Raw genomic sequence first — 22,666 nt, 5'->3', positions numbered from 1 at the left:
ATACGTGATGCCCATTCTAGCCAGGGGTTACTTTAGACCTTCGGGAAGAGTTCATGCATCATATATCCTTCAAATCAGCCTCTCTCAGTATAAGTGAAGGCATCATCTGGGATTTTGTTAAATACTGAGTGACAGCAATTCTCTGTTGCTGGTTGAACACAGGCATGTGTATGTCTTTCAGACAGTGGGGAGAGGGATAATTTCCTTTTCTGGATGTTGAGGGACCTAACAAGAACATGAGCCAATATAACACTTTGTACTACAGTATCACCACAAATTACAATTCTGCCCATAATGAACCTCTTATTCACCATAATTTCATATTATTATCTTTTAAAGGTTATTTGTTGGGACATCCCTGGTGGCGCGGTGGTTAAGAATCCTGCTAGGGCTTCCCTGGTGGCACAGTGGTTGAGAGTCCGCCTGCCGATGCAGGGGACACAGGTTCGTGCCCAGGTCTGGGAAGATCCCACATGCCGCAGAGCAGCTGGGCCCGTGAGCCGTGGCCGCTGAGCCTGTGCGTCCGCAGCCTGTGCTCCGCAACGGGAGAGGCCACAGCAGTGAGAGGCCTGCGTACCAAAAAAAAAAAGAATCCTGCCAATGCAGAGGACACGGGTTTGAGCCCTGGTCTAGGAAGATCCCACATGCTGCAGAGCAACAAAGCCATGTGCCAGGACTACTGATCCTGTGCTCTAGAGCTGCAAGCCACAACTACTGAGCCCGCATGCCACAACTACTGAAGCCCTCAAGTCTAGAGCCCAAGCTCCTCAACAAGAGAGGCCACCGCAATGAGAAGCCCGCACACAGCAACGAAGACCCAACAGGGCCAAAAATAAAATAAATTTTTAAAAACTTATTTGTTAATTTAATAGTTGTTTTATCATTCATTTCTATGATTATCGCAAGAATCAATTTCTAAATTTTCTGATAGTTGTAATTCATTTTTGTGAAAAATCTCATGTGTCTCTTGTAGTGTAGTCACTTTTCTCATTATATTACAAAAGTATTTCCGTAAGTTAATGCATAAAAGCACATTTGCTGTAAATTCTTTTCCAATTCTATCCTTTTATTTTGTGAAAAAACATTAAAATTTTTGCATCCAACATCTGTCCGTCTCTTATGGTTTTTTCCTTTTCTTCCAGAATAGAAAATTCTCCCTATCTTTCAGAGGTCTGATATATATCACATACAGTTCTCTTTTTTCAAATATGGTTTTAAATTTTATCTGTAACTTTCACATTTAATAAATATTGAGTGTCAACTAAAAAAAAAAAAAAAAAAGAACATGAGCCAAAATAGGAAGTCATCCTTCCATTTTATGAGTGCCCTTTGGCCAGAAAGCAGACTTATTTATTGTCCAGCTGATTTTTGTTCTGTACCTTGTGGCTCCTCTTTAACTATCCATATGTGTAAGATATTTTAATCTATGCACACTGTCTTTAAAACATGCAGTATGAACATTAACTTACTTCAGGATGAGCTTTGTCAAGACCTCGTAAATTCTATTTTCCCAGTATTCGTAGTAGGGGGCCAGCTTGGGGGCCTTGCCCGTGTTGGCGCGGATAACCAGCCCCTCGACTTTGGTCAGTAGAGGCCCAATGGCAAGATACCACCTGACCATGTGGTCCACATCTTTGACCCTTTCTCGTTCAATGTGCTCAAAGAATTCCTTCATGCCTGCAGTGGAAAACAGCTGTTACAGCTCTTCACAAACACGGGAAGGGACATTACTCAAGAAGCAACCCAAACATTAGCTGTATATCTTGCAAATATGAAAGCAGCCTCCAATCTTGACCAAAAGCAGAAAATAAATCAACACCATCCGAAGCGAGACACATCCAAAGCGAATAATACATGACAACATGGGAATGAACGCCACTTGTGCATGCTTTGCCTTTGGGCAATCTTGCTTGTCTTGAATTGCTTGTTAACTAACCCTGAATTCCTTGTTGATTAGTCCAAGACAGCTTAAAATACCCTGTTTGAACAAGTAAATGTGAGCCCATGAAACACAGTTCACCGTACTGTTACAAAGTTATTGACAAAAGTACTATTGATTTTCATAGACTTAGGAATTTGTAAAGCTATGTAAGCAATACGTAAAACACCGCAAAAAGTAAGCATTACCCATGATCTTCTCAAGTAAATGCCTGAGATCATGAGGCATGTTTTTATTCCATTTGTGGAATAAACCGTGTGTGTGTGTGTGTGTGTGTGTGTGCCACAATCATACCCAAGAGGTTTTTCCGTTCCTTCCCTAAGCAAAGAAACAAGAAGTCAGATCTACCTGGGAGTTCTTCCTCACTTTTAGGTGCTGGATACTTAAAGAGATTTACGGATTCTATTAAGGTGAGTCTGGAAGAAATGTCATCTGCATTCTTATGAACCTGGTGGATGAGGGACTCAAATTTCCCAATGGCCTGTTGGCACCGAGTTATGTAGTCAGCAATACCTTTGGAGAAAAAGAGAAAGAACAAAAGAAAGCTAGCTGGCTTTCAACTCTTCCTTTCCATGTCCCTCCCACCAACATCCCTTCACAGGAAGGATCCTGCTCCTTCCATCCCCTTGGGTCTCTGAGGTGACAGAGATCCACGTGGCCCCTGGGGACTGGCGTGGGGAGCCGGTGCTCAGCATCAGCCAAACGATACATTTCTTCTGTTTGCTTTCTAGCATCATCGGAGCTGCAGCACGGTGGGGAGAAACAGGAAGTGCAACCCTCTTGCCTTCTCATTGCCATGGCAACAGAAACCCTCCACTACATGCAACCCTGCCTGCAGTTAGGCAACCCTCTGGCCCGTTGCTTAGAAAAGTGAACAGCAAGAATGTGAATAGTAAACCTGAGTTAGGCACTTATGGTCAGTTGGGCGATGGCCTAAGCATGCGACGTTGACTACATGATCGAATCCTGACAACAGCCCTAGAATCGGGTACTAAGATTATGCCCATTTCAGAGATGAGGAAACGGAGCCTCCGAGAAGTTGAGTCACATGGGTAGAAGCTGGACTTTTAATCCAGAGGTTTCACGCTGGAAACCACAGTGCAAACACACATGTTCTCTGTACAAAGGAGAGGGGAGGAAGGGGAGAAAAGGAAATGACAACGAGAAAAGGGGAGAAGATTTGGAGCAAGGGAAGGGAAAGAGGAAGAAGGAAAAAAAAATAACATAAATGCCTTGTTTATTTTTAAAAGTAAAGGAAGAAGTATATACTTTTCCTTATCACTCCTGCTAAATACAACTAAGAACCCTGCATATTAGCCATAAAACAAATGTAAGACTCTGAAAGGGGGAGAGACAGCCAACCAGCGGGGAGCCCAGGATCCGAGGAATGATGTGGTGATGACGGCCCTGGGATCTTCCTCCTGGGATCTATAACCCAGACCTGGAGCTGAAGGGGCCGGCGACCCATAAGTGCCCATGGGTACAGACACACAGGCACCAAAAAAAAGCCTCAGGAAAATCCTGTTTCCTCTGACCAAAGGACCATGAAAGGGACACCCTAGCAAGACAAAATTTTAGACAATAACTGCTCTGCTCCAGCCAAACACCACAGATTAAAATGTGACCCTGCCCTCACCCATGCCAGAAGGGCCAGGTGGAGGGGGCCTAGACTTCCACCCTCAGAATGTTGTCCTGAGGTGCCCCAAAGCCCTGTCCCCTTATGCCTGCCATGGTGGCATCAGAGGAGGCCATGGAGGTAGATGGGGCTTTCACCTCCACAGTCCAGCAATGAGCACTGCCCCCTGCCACCCCACAGTGTCAGTGGAGACTGCAGGGGGGCTGGGACCCCCCCACACCCCTCCCAGCACTTCACTGTCAGTGAAGGCTGACTAGGGAACCTGGATTTCTACTTCCACCTGACAGTAACAAAGGGGAAATCAAGATATTCTCAGAAGGGAAACTAGGCGATTACGTCACCAGCAGACCTATGCTGCTACAGCATAGGATGTAAGGATGACCACAGGAAAAAGGATGGCCACAGGAAGTTTTGTAAACTGAAAGGACCCAGTAAGAGAAAGACCCTGGGAACGAACATCAGGGAGGAAGAACGAGCACAGGAGGTAAAAATATAGGAAAATACAATCGTTTTCTCCTTCTCTTCTTGAGCTTCGTAACTTAGGTTTGATGGTTGCAGCAAAAATTATAACACTGTCTGTTGTGGTCCAAAATGTATTTAGAAGAAATATTTAAGATAATTATATCATAAGTGGGAGAGGGTAAGGGGAGTTAAGGTTTCTATACTTTACTCAAACTGGTAAAATTCTATAGATTTCTATACTTCACTCAAACCAGTAAACTGTAATGTTATGTATATGTAACCTAGAGCAACCACTAAAAAAATGCTATAAGAACGTTACAGATAAATCAAAATGGAATTAGAGAAAATGTTCAAGTGGCCCATAGAAAGGCAAGTAAAAGAAAAACAGAGAAACGAAAAGAACAAGCAGAAACCAAAAAGACTGACAGACTTAAGCCCTAACAAATCAATAATTACATGAAATGTAAATGGCCTAAATGCACCAAGACAGGTAGGTTAAAAACATGACCCAACTATATGCTGTCTACAAGAAACTCATTTCAAATACAATTCTATCAGTAAGTTGAAAGTAAAGGATGGAAAAACATAAACTGTGCAAACATTAATCAAAGGAAAACCAGAATGGATATATTAACATTAGGTAAAGTCGACTCTAGAACAAAGAAAATTATCAGAGACAGTTGAATATTATACAATGATTAAAGGGTTTAATTCATAAGAAAACATAGCAATCCTAAACTTGTATGCATCAAAACAACAGAATTGTAAAATACGTGAAGTAAAAAATGATAGACCTGAAAAAAGAAATAGGTAAATCCATGATTATAACTGGACATGTCAACATTCCTCTCTCAGTAATTGACAGAACAACTAGACAGAAAATCAACAAGGATATAGAAAAACTCAACAACATCATGAACCAACAACGTTAATCAACATTTATAGAACATTCTACTCAGCAAAGTAGAATACATATTCTTCTCAAGTGGCCACAGAACATAAAACAAGATAGACTATATCCTGAGCTGTAAAACAAACCTCAACAAATTTAAAAGAACTGAAATTATACCGAGTATGTTCTCCAACCACAGTGGACTCAAATTACAAAACAATGACAGAAAAATAACAGGGGAAATCTCCAAACACTTCGAAAGTAAACAACACACTTTTAAATAATCCATGAGTCATGGAGGAAGTCTCAAGGGAAATTTTTCAAATACACTTAATTGAATAAAAATTAAAATACAACTATCAGAATCTGTGGGACACAGCTAAAGCAGTGCTGACAGGGAAATTAATAGCACCAAATGCCTACATTAGAAAAGAGGAAAGATCTCAAATCAATGATCTAAGTTCCCACCTCAAGAACCTTGAAAAAGAAGAGTAAAATAAATCCAAAGCAAGCAGAAGGAAATAATAAAGATAAGCAGAAATCAGTAAAATTAAACACAGAAAAACAACAGATAAAATCAATGAAACAAAGAGCTTCAGTAAAACTGACTAATCTCTAGCAGGACTGAAAAGAAAAAAAGAGAAGACACAAATTAACCATATCCAGAATTAAACAGGAGGGATCACTAAAGATGTACAGTCTTTAAAAAGATAATAAGGGAACATTAAGAACAACTCTGCACAATAAATCTGACAACTCAGAGGAAATGCACCACTTCTTTGAAAAGCACAAGCTACACAACTCACCCAATAGGAAATAATCACTTGAGTAGTCCTATAACTATTAAGGAAACTGAATCTGTAATTTTAAACCAAACAAAAAAAGAAGAACAAAGAAAAGAAATCACTACACAAAAACCTGCACATGAACATTTTTAGGAGCTTTATTCATAATTGCCAAAATGTGGAAGCAACCAAGATTTCCTTCAACAGGTGAACAGATAAACTACAGTACATCCACACAATGGAATATTATTTGGTAATAAAAAGAAATGCACAATTATATGGAGGAACCTTAAATTTTATTGCTAAGTGAAAGAAGCCAATTTGAAAAGGCTGCACACTGTATGATTCTAATTATATGACATTCTGGAAAAGGCAAAACTATAGAGACAATAAAAAGATCAGTGGTTACCAGTCTACCCAATTTCAGGACTTACTCTGTAGCCACAATAATTAAGTCTTCAAGGCTCTGTGATATTGGCAGAGGGACAGACACATAGATCAATGGAACATAATAGAGAACCGAGAAATAGACCCATACAAATATGCTCAACTAGTTTTTGACAAAGGTGTAAAAGTGATTTAATGGAAAAAGTTAGCCTTTCCAACAAATAATGCTACAACAATTGGAAAAAAAAATGAACCGCAACTTAAGTCTCTCACTTTGTACCAAAAAAAAAAAAAAAAAAAATCAAGATTGATCACCGTCTTAACTGTAAAACATAAAATTATAAACTATTTAGAAAAAATAGAAAAATTTGGGGATCTAGGGCTAGGCAAAGAGTCCCTAGACTTGGCACCAAAATCATGATCCATAAAAGGAAAAATTGATAAATTGGACTTCATCAAAATAGCTCTGCAAAAGATGCTATTAGGAGAATGAAAAGACAAGCTACAGAGTGGGAGAAAGTATTTCCAAACCACATATCCAATAAAGGACTAGTATCTACAATATATAAAGAACTCTCAAAGCTCAACAGTAAAAAAGCAAGTGATATAATTAGAAAATGGGCAAAAGAACAAAAAAAAGACATTACACCAACAAGGATATATAGAGGCAAACAAACACATCATTAGCCATTACAGAAAAATTCAAATCAAAACCACAATGAGCTATCATTACACAGCTATCAGATGGCTAAATTTTTAAAAACAGTGACAATACCAAAGGCTGGCCAAGATCTAGAGACAGTGAAATGTATGTTGCTGGTGAGAATGTAAAATGGTACAGCCACTCTGGACAACACTATGACATTAAAAAAAAAAAAAGACTAAACGACTAATGAATATACCAAAAAAGCAGCAGACTCACAGATATATAGAGAACAACCTAGCAGTTACCAGAGGGATAGGGAAATGGGGAGGGGCAATATAGGTAGGGGATTAAGAGGTACCAACTATTATGTATAAAATAAGCTACAAGGATATATCCTACAACACAGGGAATACAGCCAATATTTTATAATAACTATAAATGGAATATAACATTTAAAAATTGTGAGTCACTATACTGTATACTATACTATACTATACTATACTATACTATATATATATACTATACTATATATATAACTTATATATACATCAACTTATATGTACATCAACTACTCTTCAGTTTTTTTAATTAAAAAAAAAAATACTAAACACACAAGAACCATAGAACCCTGGGCATTTATCCCAGAGAAATGAAGACTCATGTTCACATAAAACCCTGTACACAAGTGATTCTATATCACAAATGTATATTCATAGTAGTCAAACCTGGAAACAACCTAAATATTCTCCAGGATATCTAGGTGAATGGTGAAACACACATTGATACGATACTGTTTTTTATTCACTGATAAAAAGGAACAAACTGTTGAAACAGGCAGGAACTTGGAAAAATCTCCAGAGAATTGTGCTGGGTGAGAAAAGCCAACACCAAAAGGGTCATATAATATTTTATGTAACGCTCTTAAAATGACAAAATTATAGAAACAGAAAACAGATTAGTGGCTGCCAGGGGTTCAGTAGAGGATGGGGATAGGAGGGAAGTGGGTGTGACTTTAAAAGGGCGACATGAGGAATCACTGTGGTGTGGAAATGTTCTGCGTCTTGACTTTATCGATGTAAAAATTGGGGCTGTGGTTTGCACTACAGTTTTGCAGAAGTTGCCGTTGAGGGAAAACCAGGCAAAGGGTACCCAGGATCTGTCTGTATTAATTCTTGCAACTGTGTGTGACTCTGTAATTATCTCGAAATTAAAATTTCAATTTTAGGGCTTCCCTGGTGGCTCAGTGGTTAAGAATACGTCTGCCAATGCAAGGGACACGGGTTCGAGCACTGGCCCGGGAAGATCCCACATGCCGTGGAGCAACTAAGCCCGTGCGCCACAACTGCTGAGCCTGCGCTCTGGAGCCCGCGAGCCACAACTACTGAAGCCCACGCACCTAGAGCCCGTGCTCTGCAACAAGAGAAGCCACCGCAGTGAGAAGCCCGCGCACCGCAACAAAGAGTAGCCCCCGCTCGCCGCAACTAGAGAACGTCTGCGTGCAGCAACGAAGACCCAACGCAGTCAAAAATAAATAAATTTTTTTTTTTTTTTAATTTCAGTTTTAAGGGAAAAAAGTAAAAGTCATTTTATTTTTGGAGGAGAAAGCTGTGGGTCACTCAAATGTCAAAACGGCACCCCATCCACTCACCTTCACCCCTAACTAAAGCCTTGAGACGGATTCCATGTTCCACAAAGTGTACTTTACTGATGCTGAAAACATTATTTGTTAACCATATCTACATACAGAGAAAAATTATAATTCAACTAAGACAATCTGAAAGAATGATTTTTTACATCCCAAAGTCTGAAAGGCAATAGATAGATGAATTATATTACCTAGTGAGCTCCAGTTTAACCTCTTATATCCAGACCTAAACACTCTTACTAATTCCTGGGAATGGTCGTCAAGGATAAGAGCCTCTGCTTCACTTAACGTTCCAATGAGCATGTGATAATGATCCAACATACGTTGTATCCCATCCGTGTACCTGCACATTACAGGAAAGTCACTGCTGTCAGAAAAATACAATGGAGCTCATAAAAGATTAATAACCTTACAGATAGGATACAAAAGAGCATTAACCAGACTAAGAATTTTAACCTTCTTTTTGGAAAATATTGGTTACTTTTTATTTTAAAATGTTACTTACAGGGAACTCTACTCAATACTCTGTAATGACCTACATGGGAAAAGAATCTAAAGGAGAGTGCATATATGTATGTGTGGAGCTGATTCACTTTGCTGTACACCTGAAACTAACACAACATTGTAAATCAACTGTACCCCAGTAGAAATTAATTTAAAAAATGAAAAAGTGAAAATGTTATTTAGGTTAACATGAAATAGGTTTATCGTTGTTATTTTTAGGTGAATGAATAAACACATATTTTAAACATTTCTCAGTTTTTATGTCTAATGTGGCAAATATTGGCAGTTAGAAAATCCACAAAAATGAAAGCTTTGGCATGGGTAGGGGGCGTGTTTTCAATAATTTTGAAGAGCGCAAAGGGGTCCCAAGACAAAAAATGTTTACTGTTGGGGCTTCCCTGGTGGTGCAGTGGTTGACAATCTGCCTGCCAATGCAGGGGACACAGGTTCGAGTCCTGGTCTGGGAAGATCCCACACGCCGCGGAGCAACTAGGCCCGTGAGCCACAACTACTGAGCCTGCGCGTCTGGAGCCCGTGCTCCGCAACGAGAGGCCGCGATAGTGAGAGGCCCGCGCACCGCGATGAAGTGGCCCCCGCTCGCCACAACTAGAGAAAGTCCTCGCGCAGAAACGAAGACCCAAAACACACACACACACACACACACACACACACACACACACAAATAAGTAAATAAATAATTTTTAAAAAAATGTTTACTGATTTAAGAGAAGAATCTTTTTACCTAAGAAATTTGTCTTCCTGGAGGGCAACATTCCTTGCTAATTCGGGGATAGGGAACCCCAGCTGTTCCAAGTACTTTGCTTCGTTAATAATCTCCCTGAGAGCAGGTGAAAAGTTGACTGCAAAACCAGGCCCCCTGTCAGAGTGCTGGGTGTCATCACCAGCAGCAGAAGTCTGTGGGAGAGACGGTGTTTTCACAAAACATCGTGGGAAGGGCAGTCCAAGAAGCGATTAGATCACTGCAACCCAAGTTAAACGTGAATTTGAAAAAGATCAGTGGAGGGTCCTTGCTGCCCTGACAGACTGGGGAGCTGGCGGGAACTGGCTAGAATTCATATTTTGTTTGGTGAACAGAGTTTTTAAAGAATTCGATTTAGTCGCCCATGCACGGTCGAAAATTGGGCAACGGAATGCAAAAATCCAGAAATCTGGTTTCCCTTGAAAAATTGGAAAAAGCTGATGATAAATGGCAAAGAACTGACTGAAGCTGGGTAGCAGCTGCCACTTCTGAATAGGACACAAGCTGTCCGGTTCCTGACAGGCCCTACCTGGCCTCTTCACTCCTTTTAGTACCCAAGACCGAAAACCGCCAGGCCCAGGTCTTCCCTTGAACCTCCCAGCTAGTGTTTATTTACTGAGCAATTGCTATGTGCCGGACCCTGTGCTAAAGATGCCGATGAATCACGGGAAGTGACATTTTTCTGTAGGTTAAAAATGATCAACTGTCAGCTGTTTCATATACGGTTCAACTAATACTTTGCGTGTTTCTGGTCGTCTAATCCAACTCATTTTACAAACTGGGTCACTGGAGCTCAGAGCTAAGTCACTTGCCTCAAGAGTCAGGAGGGCTGCCTGACCCCTGCATGCTCCCTGACGGTGACATTATGCTTCCTGCATCTATTCCCTTGCTGCCTCTCTTCTTCTCCCAGGTCAACCTCTGCCCTTCTGCGCCTTTGATTCTGGAAATACCTCTCAGCTTCCTGAGAGTCAACACATCAAGCCTCAAGGAAATAGCAGTCACCGTCACCTTCGGTGGCCGCCCCGGAATCTAGGACGCGGATCTGGAAGGACACACCTTAGTGAGCAGACTCTTCTTCATGAGAGCTGGCAGGACCTGTTGTGTTGTCTCTTTCCACTGCTCATACATGTCATCTTCGTAGTCTTTCATTGTCCTACCCACTTCCAGGTATTTTTGCTTTGCCTACCAAAGAAGTCAGGCAACGGTCATTTTGTCATTGAAAATAACATTTTTTTCGTTTCTCTTTAAAAAAAAAAAAAATTATCAGTTAACACATTTTGCAAAAGGAAGCAGGCAGGTTTGCACAAACGTTGGAGGGTTTGTCTGCCGTGGCAGGGCTTGAAATCTAGGCTGATTAACTGGGCTCACAAACGTCAGCTCGTGGGTTTGGTGCAGCCCAGGAGCTAAGAATGAAGGAACTCAAAAAGAACAACAGTGCTTCACGACACATAACAAGCATACGAAATGCAAATTTCCGCGTCCATAGTGACGTTCTGTTGGAACACAGTCACACCTGTTCATTTACGTGTTATCGACGGTCGCTTTCTTGCTACAAAGGCAGAGTTGAGTAGTTGCAACACGGGCCATCCGACCCTCAAATGCTGAAAATACTTACTCTCTGGACCGTTAAAGAAAAAGTTTCCCACCCCCTGTGGTATAACAGACAAAAATGCATGGGTGGGGCAGGGAGAGTATTATCAGAAAGTTGCTGGTCACCCTCTGGAGAGGCTGAAGATCAAGGCCGGGGGGCGGGGGGGGGAGTCATGTGACTGCCGCCCAGAAGATGCCACAGGTAAGTATGGAGATGTGGTCCCCGGGGACCGCAGAAAAGACCTTCTAAATTGCAGACATGGATTTGAAATTGAGCTGCTTCTCACGCAGGCAACTCTGCGTAGCCCAGTCCACGCCGGCAGCCGCCTGGACTGAAGGAGCAGTGCCCAGGGAGGCTGCCCTAGAATTGAACAGTGAAATACAAAAGGGGACATTTCCAGCAGAAGCAACATACTTCTCTTCCTCCATCACTGTCCAAGATCTCCTCTACTTCTTGAAATCTGAGGATGGTGTGCTTAATCCGGAGGAACAGGGACCGTTCCCAGTAGATCGCACCTGCTACGGGCGGGTGGTTCTTATACAGCGGTGGGTTGTCAAGGTTCTGAACAAAGATTTTGTTAATGATGTCAATCTGCAAAGCAATGAAACGTATTCCGTTAAGTGATCAGCATCAGTCTGTGAGCCAAGAAAAATTTAACTTGAGATTTGTATCTTTAAAGAAATGAACACGGAACGTCAAGAAACAGGCTAAGGTACAGAATAGGGTTTTTACTACTGATTATTTACTACGTTTTCCCATACTCTGTAGGAATTTTTTTGTTTGGTTTAAAACATGCAATGAGCTAAACTGCCTTATACTTACAGCCTGTGTACGATCATTTGACCAACCTATTGGAAATTCTGAAATCTGTTCTAGACATGATTGGTGGCCAGGCCTGCATTGTGTTTGTGTGTGTGTGTGTGTGTGTGTGCACGTGCCGCTGAGGTTTTATAATTAACTATCATGTAATATTTTTTAAACTGTGGTACAATACGCGTGACATAAAATTGACCATCCCAACCATTTTTCAGTGTCCATTTCAGAGGAATTAACTACATTCCTGCTGTTGTGCGTCCAGCGCCGTCATCCGTCTCCACGACTTCTTTCATCTTGTAAAACCGAAATTCTGGGTACACATTAAACGCAGTAACTCCCCATTTCTCCCTCCCTCAGCCCCTAGGAACAACCTTTCTACTTTCTGTCTCTATGACTTTGCTCTAAGTACCTCATATAAGTAGAATCATAGAGTATTTATCTTTTTATGACTGGCTTATTTCAATTAACACAAAGCCCTCAAGGTTCATCCATGTTGTAGTATATGGCAGAATTTCCTTCCTTTTTAAAGCTGGATAATATTCCATTGTAGGGAGAGACCACATTTTGTTTATCCACTCGTCTATCAATGGACCCTTGGGTGACTTCCAGCTTTTTGCCGTCGTGAATAGTGCTGCTACGAACATGGATGTTATGAACATCGGTGTTCAAATATCTCTTCGAGACTCTGCTTTCAATTATTTTGGGTATATACACAAAATGGGATTGCTGGATCATAAGGTCTGGGCTTGCAATTTAAAATAAGTATTTCACACTCTTATGTGAGTAATTAGGTGTCAGAGGCCAAACAACACCTGCCCCATTAATGGTCCTGATCCATTCCTGGCAAAGAGGAATTAGGTAGCAGATGGAGTTAAGGTTGCCAGTCAGCTGATCTTAAAATAAGGAGATTATCCTGGATTATCTGGGTGGGTCCATCGTATAACAAGCATCCTTACAACAGGAATGTGTATGTGAACACACCCTCGGCCTACACACATGGGTAGCTATGGCTACTACACTGTTGTTACTGTGATTATTACTATGACTGTATCTCACTCAGGGTCCGTCACAACGTGAGGCATACAATATCGTACTTCATAAATTCTTACTAAATTTCCCCACTAAATAAACAGACCCACTTCGTTTTGGTTATACGGCATGCTTATTGGGGAAAGTTACAGTTTCTCTGAATTTAGATGAGAAAGACAACGGTGTGATACAATTGTTTACATTTTGCCAAGCGTATTTTTACTGCTACAGCAAGTCATCGATTTTTCAGTTACCTCTTTACAGTACTGTGCAAGAATATCATTAAATTTCATCATCATTTGTCGATTAATGGCCTCCCGTGAACGAATATGCTTAAATTTTAAAAGCATGTCGAATGCTGCTTCAGCTGATCGAAGTGTCTTGAAAGATTCGTCAATAAAATTTTTTGCTTCTTTCTCAATAACCTGCCAAAAAAAAAAAAAAGCCCAGAAAAAACCCTTATGACCCTGTAATTACCCCACAAAAATAACAAATGGCAAGAAAGGAGCAAAAAACCAAATCAGTGCCTTGAGAAGGATTTCCACTGTGCTTTGGTGGAAGCTGAGATCCAGTTAAAAATAGCAGACTGGGGACTTCCCTGGGGGTCCAGTGGGTGAGACTCTGCCCTCCCAATGCAGGGGGCCCGGGTTCAATCCCCGGTCGGGGAACTGGATCCCACATGCATGCCACAACTAAGGGTTCATATGCCATAACTAAGAAGCATGCATGCTGCAACTAAGAAGTCCGCATGCCGCAGTGAAGATCCCCCATGCCACAACTAAGACCCAGTATAACCTAAATAAATAAATATTAAAAGAAAAAAATGTTAGTCTAGCTGCATTGGTTTTCTGCTCTCCTCCACTAGTTCAAAATGATAGAAAAGGAAATCTTTAAAGTATTAACTCATATAGACAAAAAAAAAAGGGAGAGGAGATAGTTCAGGAATTTTTGGAAGGAGAGTAACTAACTTTACAGAAGGTAGAGAAGTACTACCTAACACTGGCAATGGGTGAGGGAGGCGGGGGGCACCTGTTTGTCCCATGGAAACCTCTGGGAGGCTGAGCATTCGAGGGTACCAGGCACCAGGAAGGGGAGGGGCAAACAGAGGATCCCTTCTCCACCCCACACAGCCAGGCCACTCAGTACACATACTCTGTATCTCCATCCCCAGCCCACCCTATGCAGAGTGGAAGGTTAATTCTAGAAAAATTAAATCAGAGTGACATCAGATTTCTAATAACACTGGAAACTAGAAACCAATAAAGAACATCTTCAAATTTCTGAAGAAAAGTTATTTTCTACCTTGAACTCTATACCTACTATTTCAGAATTCACACATGCAAGACTGAAAAAAAATCCATGTCCCATGAAACCTTTCTCAGGAAGCTACTAAAAAATGTGCTCCAGCAAAACAAAGGAGCAAACAAGGAAAGGGGAAGCTGTGAACTCTAGAAAGTAGGATCCAACACAGATGAGAGAAGATAGGAAGTCCTAGGGCAACTGCTTCACCACAAGTCTGAGGAGCAAACAATCCAGACTGGAGCAGAAAGACAGCAAGCTCTGGAAGAAAGGTCTCTGGAAAAATAATAGCACTGATATGCCTCAGCAGATGGAACCCACTATTGATAGGTGTGTGAAAAGATGTTAGGGCAGTTGGAAAAATTAACAGTGTATATGTAACTAACCAAGCAAATGCAAATAAAAGCAATGACTAACTCCAGGAAAAATGAAGGGTTGGACAAGAAAGGTCGTATGATGGGACTTCCCTAGTGGCGCAGTGGTTAAGAATCCACCTGCCAATGCAGGGGACATGGGTTCGATCCCTGGTCCTGGAAGATCCCACATGCTGAGGAGCAACTAAGCCCGTGCGCCACAACTACTGAAGCCCATGCACTTGAGCCTGTGCTCCGCAACAAGAGAAGCCACTGCAGTGAGAAGTCTGCACACCCCAACGAAGAGGAGTTCCCACTCACTGCAACTAGGGAAAGCCCGCGCATAGCAAAAAAGACCCAACACAACTAAAAATAAAATAAATTAATTAATTAATTAAAAATAAAAATAAATAAATACACATTAAAAAAGAAAAGAAAGGTTTGTATGGTTATGATGGGCTTCTTGGCTCAGCAGTGAAATTATCTGCATAGACATAATGAGTAAATGCTGACCATTAATGTAACCAAAAGTTATTTAAAACTGTGTTAGGGCTTCCCTGATGGTTCAATGGTTAGGAATCTGCCTGCCAATGCGGGGGACACAGGTTCGAGCCCTGGTTCGGGGAGGTCCCACATGCCACGGAGCAACTAAGCCCGTGCGCCACAACTACTGATCCTGAGCTCTAGAGTCCATGAGCCACAACTACTGAGCCCACAAGCCACAACTACTGAAGCCCCCGCGCCTAGAGCCCGTGCTCCACAAGAGAAGCCACCTCAATGAGAAGCCCACGCATTGCAACGAAGAGTAACCCCCGCTCGCCGCAAAGAGAGAAAGCCCGCGCGCAGCAACGAAGACTCAAAAATAAAATAAAATTAAATAAATAAAATTAAAATAAATTTAAAAATAAAAATAAATAAATAAAAATTTTAAAAATAAAAAAGCTGCCTGTCAGGGCTGACCGTGCTGTTTCTGCACGTAGCCCCCTCCTCCGTCTATAAAAGCTCTTGTCCACCGACCCTCAGTCAGCGGGAGTCGGCCTTTGGACAGGAGTCCGCCCCCACCCCTGGTTGCCAGCAGCCAAAATAAAGCAAACTTCCCTTTCCACCAACCTTGCCTCTTTATTGGCTTCTGAGCAGTGAGCAGGGGATCCCACTTTCAGTTACAATATGAAAGATGCTCTGGGGTTATCAAAACACTTACTTAAAACATAAAATGGGGATGTTACTGAAGGCGCTCCGCACACGAGGCTGAAAAGGTGAGCGTGGGTGGCCATCCCGTCCGTGCCGTATGCAGTGAGGTCGTTTTCTCTCTGACTGGCCCTGACTCGCCCACACCTAGGGCCACAAGCTCTTATACCACCTCCCCACCTCCTCTCCTTCCCTAGCTCAGATCCACCTACGCTGCAGCCAGAAAAACCCTCTTCGGTATAAGTCTGATGACATCACTGCCTTGGTGAACAACCTTCAATGGCTCCCTACTGCTTACTAAGTTAAGTCCCATTCTTCACCCCGGCCGCTCTACATCCTCTCCAGTTATACACCCAACCCACCCTGGTAGCCACTCTAGGGGGTCTAGCTCGCTTCAAACTTATTCCACCTGGGGAGTAGGGGTGGGGACAGAGGACACTGAGAAATGTTCGTTTTTACCTTATGTTCTTCTGCATCGTTCCCATTTTTCACCAAAAAGCAGGTACCCCTTTTTATGATTTAAAAAAAAAACACCAAAAATCCTAAACATAACTAAATAACCCAACAGATTTAACATGGAGAAAACATGGTATCCACTTCCAAAATCAAATCGAAGGATGTGTTACTCACCAGGACTTCGATCTTGAAGTCGTCCATCACGTATTTCCAGTACTGGGAGCACTTGATGCTGAAGGGGTCAAAGGTCAGGCTTTCCATGGGGGCGACCAGGCTGTCCACCCTGGACAGCACATCGTCAATGCGCTTGGGATCCCCAGTCACTGCTTTTAGCTCTGAACCAAATATGTTGTAGAATTCCTCCACGACCTGTCCGATCAAAGAAAACATGAGGGGGTCACCACTTGGTTTTCTCAAGCTTTTGCTCTAATGACCAGCGGGTTGCATATCTAGGTTTACCTGAGGGGAAGAATCTGGTCACACAGGTAGCCTCCTCCCTTTGGAGTACCAAAGCCCAATCCCTTGGGTACTATGCCCATTGCACAAAGGACCAGTTCCAGATGCCCTGACACAGCTTACAAGGTCTGCATGCTCAGGCCCCTACGTACTGCGTCCATGTCCTCCCACACTGCTCTCCCCCTGCCGCCTCGCAGCCACCCCGGGCCTCTTTCAGTCCCACGTTCCTTTCTGTCTCAGGGCCTTTGCACCTGCAGTGTGAAATGCCAGGTACCTACTACTCATTGTTAAATATGCCTTCATCAATTCCGACCCTTTAGGACAGGACAGGCCCCTGTGCACACTTCCACAGCCCCCTCTACTCTGCTTTCCTAGCACTCACCTCAGCTGTAGCCATGCATCTGTGCGATTAATGTCTACCATGTTTCTCTTCTACTGGACTGTAAGCTCCATGAGCCATAGACTACGTACAGACGGGGCTGGCTTCATAGGTGTGGGACCTGGGCAGGCGCACAGGGCCCCAGGCTCCAGAGGGTGCCGTGCTGGGTTTAAGGCTCTGCTATTACCATCTTGAAATTCTCAATCATTTTATCTCTGAACTTGTGTTTTGTAAATGAAGCCTCAGGAGACAATCAGGCACACGGGTGAGCAGAGGCGATAAGCGAAATCTGTGTGTGTGCTGTTCACAACACCCCACTGACACGCAGCGTGTGGGGTCCCATGAGCAGAGAATCCCGGTGGAGCCACGCTGCACGAGAGTTCAGGGAGACTCAGAGCCAGTACCGGTCAGCGTGTGGCAGCTACGGTGAGTAAAGGGGGACACCAACAGCTCAGAGAGGCCACCTTCTCCTTTCAAAACAGAGCTCGCTTCCAACGCAGAGAAAGAAAGGCTAAGAAACACCTGACCAAGGAACCCTACCTACCATATTGCTTCTCACCCCTGTACTTCACCGCATCGGCCAACTAATCACGCTGAAAATGACGACACAGAAGGAATGATGGAGATAGGAAAACCCACAACTCCTTTTCCTCTCAGCCTTCCTTCCCCATCAGTGAGCTGAAGCAGAGAACGCTGGTGGAACTGCACACGTCAAGAAGTGAAATGAAACCAGCCGAGTTAGTCATGTGAAGCGTTTACATCTGCACTTAAGAGCTGAGAAACAGGGACATCCCTGGTGGCGCAGTGGTTAAGAATCCGCCTGCCAATGGGTTCCAGCCCTGGAACCGGGAAGATCCCACATGCCGCAGAGCAACTAAGCCCGTGCGCCACAACTACTGAGCCTGCGCTCTAGAGCCCTCCAGCCACAGCTACTGGAGCCCACATGCCTGGAGCCCGTGCTCCGCAACAAGAGAAGCCACTGCAATGAGAAGCCTGCGCACCGCAACGAAGAGTAGCCCCTGCTCGCCGCAACTAGAGAAAGCCCATGCGCAGCAACGGAGACCCAACGCAGCCGAACAGAAATAAATAAATAAATTTATTTTAAAAAAAGAAAGAGCTGCAAAATACAATCTGTATCACTTCAGTGATTCCACACACCAGACAAATGCCCTTCTCGGGCTTCCCTGGTGGCGCAGTGGTTGAGAGTCTGCCTGCCAATGCCGGGGACGCGGGTTCGTGCCCCGGTCTGGGAAGATCCCACATGCCGCGGAGCGTAAAGAACCATAAAATTCATGCAAATAATTTAAATGTTTAATTTTCTTTTCCTTTCTTTTCTTTACTTTGCTACAGTCGTAACAAACCAACAAACAAGGCCATGCCAAGGCAAGACACGTCAGAAGGAAAAGGTTTTATATTTTAAGACTTGTAACAGTGCTTTTTTTCCTACTTATTGAATAAGGAGTCCACATTTCTGTTTGCACTGGGCACTGCAGTCACACAGCCGGCCCTGGTCTTTGCTCATCAGCACTTCTCTAGCAGCAAGGACAAGTGCCTGGCATGTTGTGAGTGCTTGATAAATATTTAGAGAATAAATGAATGGATGGACCTTCATGAGACAAGGGCTGGCTAATTCAACCCATCAGCCACTAAGCCTTGCGTACAGTCATTCAAAAGACAGTGGGGTCAGATAAACAGGAAGCACTGGCAGATAGATGGTTAGTCATTGTGGCAATGGCAGGAATGACGTGGCTTCAGGGGAGGGAAGGTCTCAGACCGCCTTTGAGGAATTCCAACATTTAATGGAAAGACAAAGGGGGAAGATTTTGCAAAAGACACTGAGAAGGCGTGGCCAGAGTCAAAAGAAAACCAAGACATGGAAGCAACCTAAACGTCCATCAACAGAGGAATGGATAAAGAAGATGTGGTACATATATATATACAATGGAATACTACTCAGCCCTAAAAAAGAATGAAGTTTTGCCATTTGCAGCCACATGGATGGGCTTGGAGGGTATTCTGCTAAATGAAATCAGGCAGGGAAAGACAAATACTACATGATAATCATTTACATGTGGACCCTAAAAAATACAACAAACTGGTGACTATATAACAAAAAAGAAACAGACTCACAGAGAGCAAACTAGCTATTACTAGAGGTGGGAAGGGGCAATACAGAGGCGGGGAGCAAGAGGTACCAACCGTTAGGTTTAAAATAAGCTACAAGGAAATACTGTACAACATGGGGAATATAGCCAATGTCTCATAATTACACATGGAGGATAACCTTTAAAAACTGTGAATCACTATACTGTACACCTGTAATTTATACAACGTTGTACATCAACTATATTTCAATTTTATTTTTAGTTAAAAGATAAAGAAAACCAAGGGACTTCCCTGGCAGTCCAGTGGTTAGGACTCAGCACTTGCACTGCTGTGGGCCCAGGGTTCAATCCCTTGTCGGGGAACTAAGATCCCACAAGCCTCGCAGTGCAGCCAAAAAAGAAAAGCAAAGGAAGGGAAAGGAAAGGAAACCAAAAGCAGGGGGAGAAGGAGGGCTGTCACAAAACTCAGGGGAGAGCTGCAAAGGTCAGGTGTGCTCTGGGACATTCCGGTACATTCTGTCTGCTCTGCAGGCTTTTCTCCTGGCCACACCCTCTCTGCCTCCCACCTGACACGGAGAGGCCCACTGTCAAAAAGCCAAGCTGCCTTCCATCGGGCAAATCCCAGCTCTAGCCACCTTTGCAGGCGTTGAAGAGAACGCCCCCACGCCCCCACGCCCCCCACCCCCACCTGCAGGACGTCGTAGAGATCCTGGCAGATGGTGGCCATGTAATCCGTCCTCTCGAACAGCCGTTTCCGATCAAACTCCCACCGAGTTTCTCTCCCTGAAGCCTCGATCTTGGCCCGGGTGTCGAAATAGGCCTTCTTCCACATGTTGAGGGTGTTTCTGGCCTCCAAGGTTTTGTGTTGCGCACTCGCTCGGTTTTCTCTGGGAAGCAAAGAGATCCTGTGATGGGCAGGAGGTTCTTAGCCGTAGGGGACCTGAGCCGCGCTCCCCGGGGGAAGCAGGCTTCTAAGGGAACAATTCTCAGCAAGGAGCAGAACCCCTCTGACGTCATGGTCTCACTGCAGAAACCTTCCCGGGTGAGCTGCTGTCCTGATGAAACTGGCAGGGATGTGATTGGTGGGGTTGCGGGCAGGATTCCAAGCCGCGGCCCAGGCTGACCTTTGATGCAGCTGCCCCAGCCTGCAGTGTACAAAGCCTGGTAAGCTTTCTGCTTGAGCCGGAAGGGGAGCAGGTGGCCTTGGGTCCTAAGCCGGAAGCAACAGCAGAGTAAAATGATAATGCTGAGATTTTGGTACCTATTTCACTTATACAGATTGTTTTTTAAGAAAGTTTAAAAAAAAAGGCGGGGGGGACTTCCCTGGCGGTCCAGTGGTTAGGACTCTATGCTTCCACTGTAGGGGGCACGGGTTCATTCGCTGGTTGAGGAACTAAGATCCTGCATGTCGAGCAGCCCGGCCAGAAAAAAAAAAAGAAAGTAAAAAAATGATCTGTGTCTCCTTCCACATTTGGTCCTCAGAGGCTGTTCCACCTGAGGGGGCCTGGGGTCCAGGAGTGAGCTTCCCTTGGACGATCCGCCTCGGTCTCTCCAAGGATAACCAAGGAAGACGGTCCTGAGTAATCCACACCGTGGAGTATCATTTGGCCACAAAAAGGAATGAAACACCGATGCAAACTACACCACGAATGAACCTTGAAAACATGATGCTGAGGGGGAGGAGCCAGTCATAAAAGACCACATGTTGTGTGATTCCACGTGCACGAATGGTCAGAAGGGGCGAATCCACAGAGACAGAGAGTAGGTCAGTGGTTGCCCAGGGCTGGGGGGTTGCGGAGGGTGGGAGTGAAGCTAAAGGGGACAAGATTTCTTTCTGGGAAGAAGAAAATATTCTGAAATCATTGATGGCTATGGATGCACATCTCTGTGAATACACTAAAAGCATCAAATTGTACTTTTTAAACAGGTGACTTGTATGGTGTGTGAATTATGTTTCGATAAAGCTGTTTAAGATCTTAAGAAAAACACGGTGCCTTTACTTCTTACCTGAACAAAGTCCGAAGATTCACCACTTTGCAGACTCTCTCCGCGATTTCCCAGGCAACGCGCTCCATGAGCGGAATCATCCTCTCGTCTTTATTGTAGTGTCGGGAGATGACCCACACCATCCTCAGGGCACTCATCAGGGAGGGGATCGTCTCCAAGACAACGTGAAAGCTAGATCCATGCGTTATGTTCTAACCGGAGAGGCACATGTAAAAGAGAGAGCAAAGCAAGCCACCTTCGCCTTGGGGCCAACAGTGTAAGAAAGCAAGAAGTGCGCAGGCAACTTCCCTCTTCTTTTTTCTTTCTTTTTTTTCTTTTTCTTTTTGTATTTAAAAGGTATTTTAATTAAATGTAACTGTATTTCTGGATTTTAGTACTTTCAGGATAAAACGGGCTTCTGTTTAAGGTCTCTCAACTTAAAAAAATTTTTTTTGCATCCTTTCTCATATTCTTTTCCATTCCGGTTTAATCACAGGATATTGAATATCTTTCCCTGTGCTATACAGTAGGCCCTTGTTGTTCATCCATTCTGTATATACACAGTTTGCATCTGTTAATCCCAAACTCCCACTCTTACCCTCTCCCCCTTGGCAGCCACCAGTCTGTTCTCTTATGTCCCTGATTTTGTTTCTGTTTCATAGATAAGTTCATTTGTGTCACATTTTAGATTCTACATATAAGTGATATCATGTGGCATTTGTCTTTCTCTTTCTGATTTACTTCACTTAGTATGATAATCTCTAGTTGCAACCATGTTGCTGCAAACGGCATTATTTCATTCCTTTTTATGGCTGAGTAGGACTCCACTGTGTATATGTACCACATCTTCTTTAGCCATTCATCTGTCGATGGACACTTTGGTTGTTTCCATGTCTTGGCTCTTGTGAACGGTGCTGCTATGAACACGGGTGCATGTATCTTTTTGAATTATAATTTTGTCTGGATATATGCCCAGGAGTGGGACTGCTGGGTCATATGGTGACTCTATTTTTAGTTTTCTGAGGAACCTCCATACTGTTTTCCACAGTGGCTGCACCAACTTACATTCCCGCCAACAGTGTAGGACTTTTTTCTTAATTTTAAAAAGTCCTCATTATGGGAGAAAATGTTTAACAAACAAAAGAAGTTTGAAATAAGTCTGTAGGCACTGACATGGAAAGATAAGATTTACAATTAAAGTTAATAAAGCAATTTGCAGGTGTGTATGTGAAGTATGGTGTGTATATACATATTATATACATATATAATTATACTATATTTAGTGGCAAGAGTGCCACTGAATGAATCAAAGCTGGCATTCTAGAGGTGACCTAGAGGTGTCAGTGTTCTCC

The 22,666-nt window shown here is 43.3% G+C and overlaps 1 protein-coding gene across 3 annotated transcripts in view; it reads right to left on the bottom strand.

The window, feature by feature from the left end:
• DNAH10 (dynein axonemal heavy chain 10) overlaps nucleotides 1-22,666 on the bottom strand; it is a 150,165-nt gene that overhangs the window by 105,164 nt on the left and 22,335 nt on the right. For 2 of the 3 annotated variants that reach the window (XM_067015312.1, XM_059040733.2), the window contains exons 9-18: nucleotides 21,336-21,526; nucleotides 20,017-20,215; nucleotides 16,563-16,757; nucleotides 13,347-13,517; nucleotides 11,662-11,838; nucleotides 10,713-10,838; nucleotides 9,639-9,811; nucleotides 8,584-8,735; nucleotides 2,288-2,452; nucleotides 1,470-1,677 (exon numbers count right to left, since the gene is read on the bottom strand). In XM_067015312.1, coding sequence (XP_066871413.1) covers nucleotides 1,470-1,677; nucleotides 2,288-2,452; nucleotides 8,584-8,735; nucleotides 9,639-9,811; nucleotides 10,713-10,838; nucleotides 11,662-11,838; nucleotides 13,347-13,517; nucleotides 16,563-16,757; nucleotides 20,017-20,215; nucleotides 21,336-21,526 — 1,757 coding nt within the window. Of the gene's footprint in view, nucleotides 1-1,469; nucleotides 1,678-2,287; nucleotides 2,453-8,583; nucleotides 8,736-9,638; nucleotides 9,812-10,712; nucleotides 10,839-11,661; nucleotides 11,839-13,346; nucleotides 13,518-16,562; nucleotides 16,758-20,016; nucleotides 20,216-21,335; nucleotides 21,527-22,666 lie in introns of those variants that run through there. The other variant, XM_067015313.1, reaches the window with a different exon arrangement.

Source organism: Kogia breviceps, chromosome 15 (genome assembly GCF_026419965.1).
Source record: "Kogia breviceps isolate mKogBre1 chromosome 15, mKogBre1 haplotype 1, whole genome shotgun sequence".
Classification (NCBI taxonomy): domain Eukaryota; kingdom Metazoa; phylum Chordata; class Mammalia; order Artiodactyla; family Physeteridae; genus Kogia; species Kogia breviceps.
The sequence above is the reverse complement of the archived record's forward strand: the minus strand, read 5'-3'. Positions and strand labels throughout refer to the sequence as shown.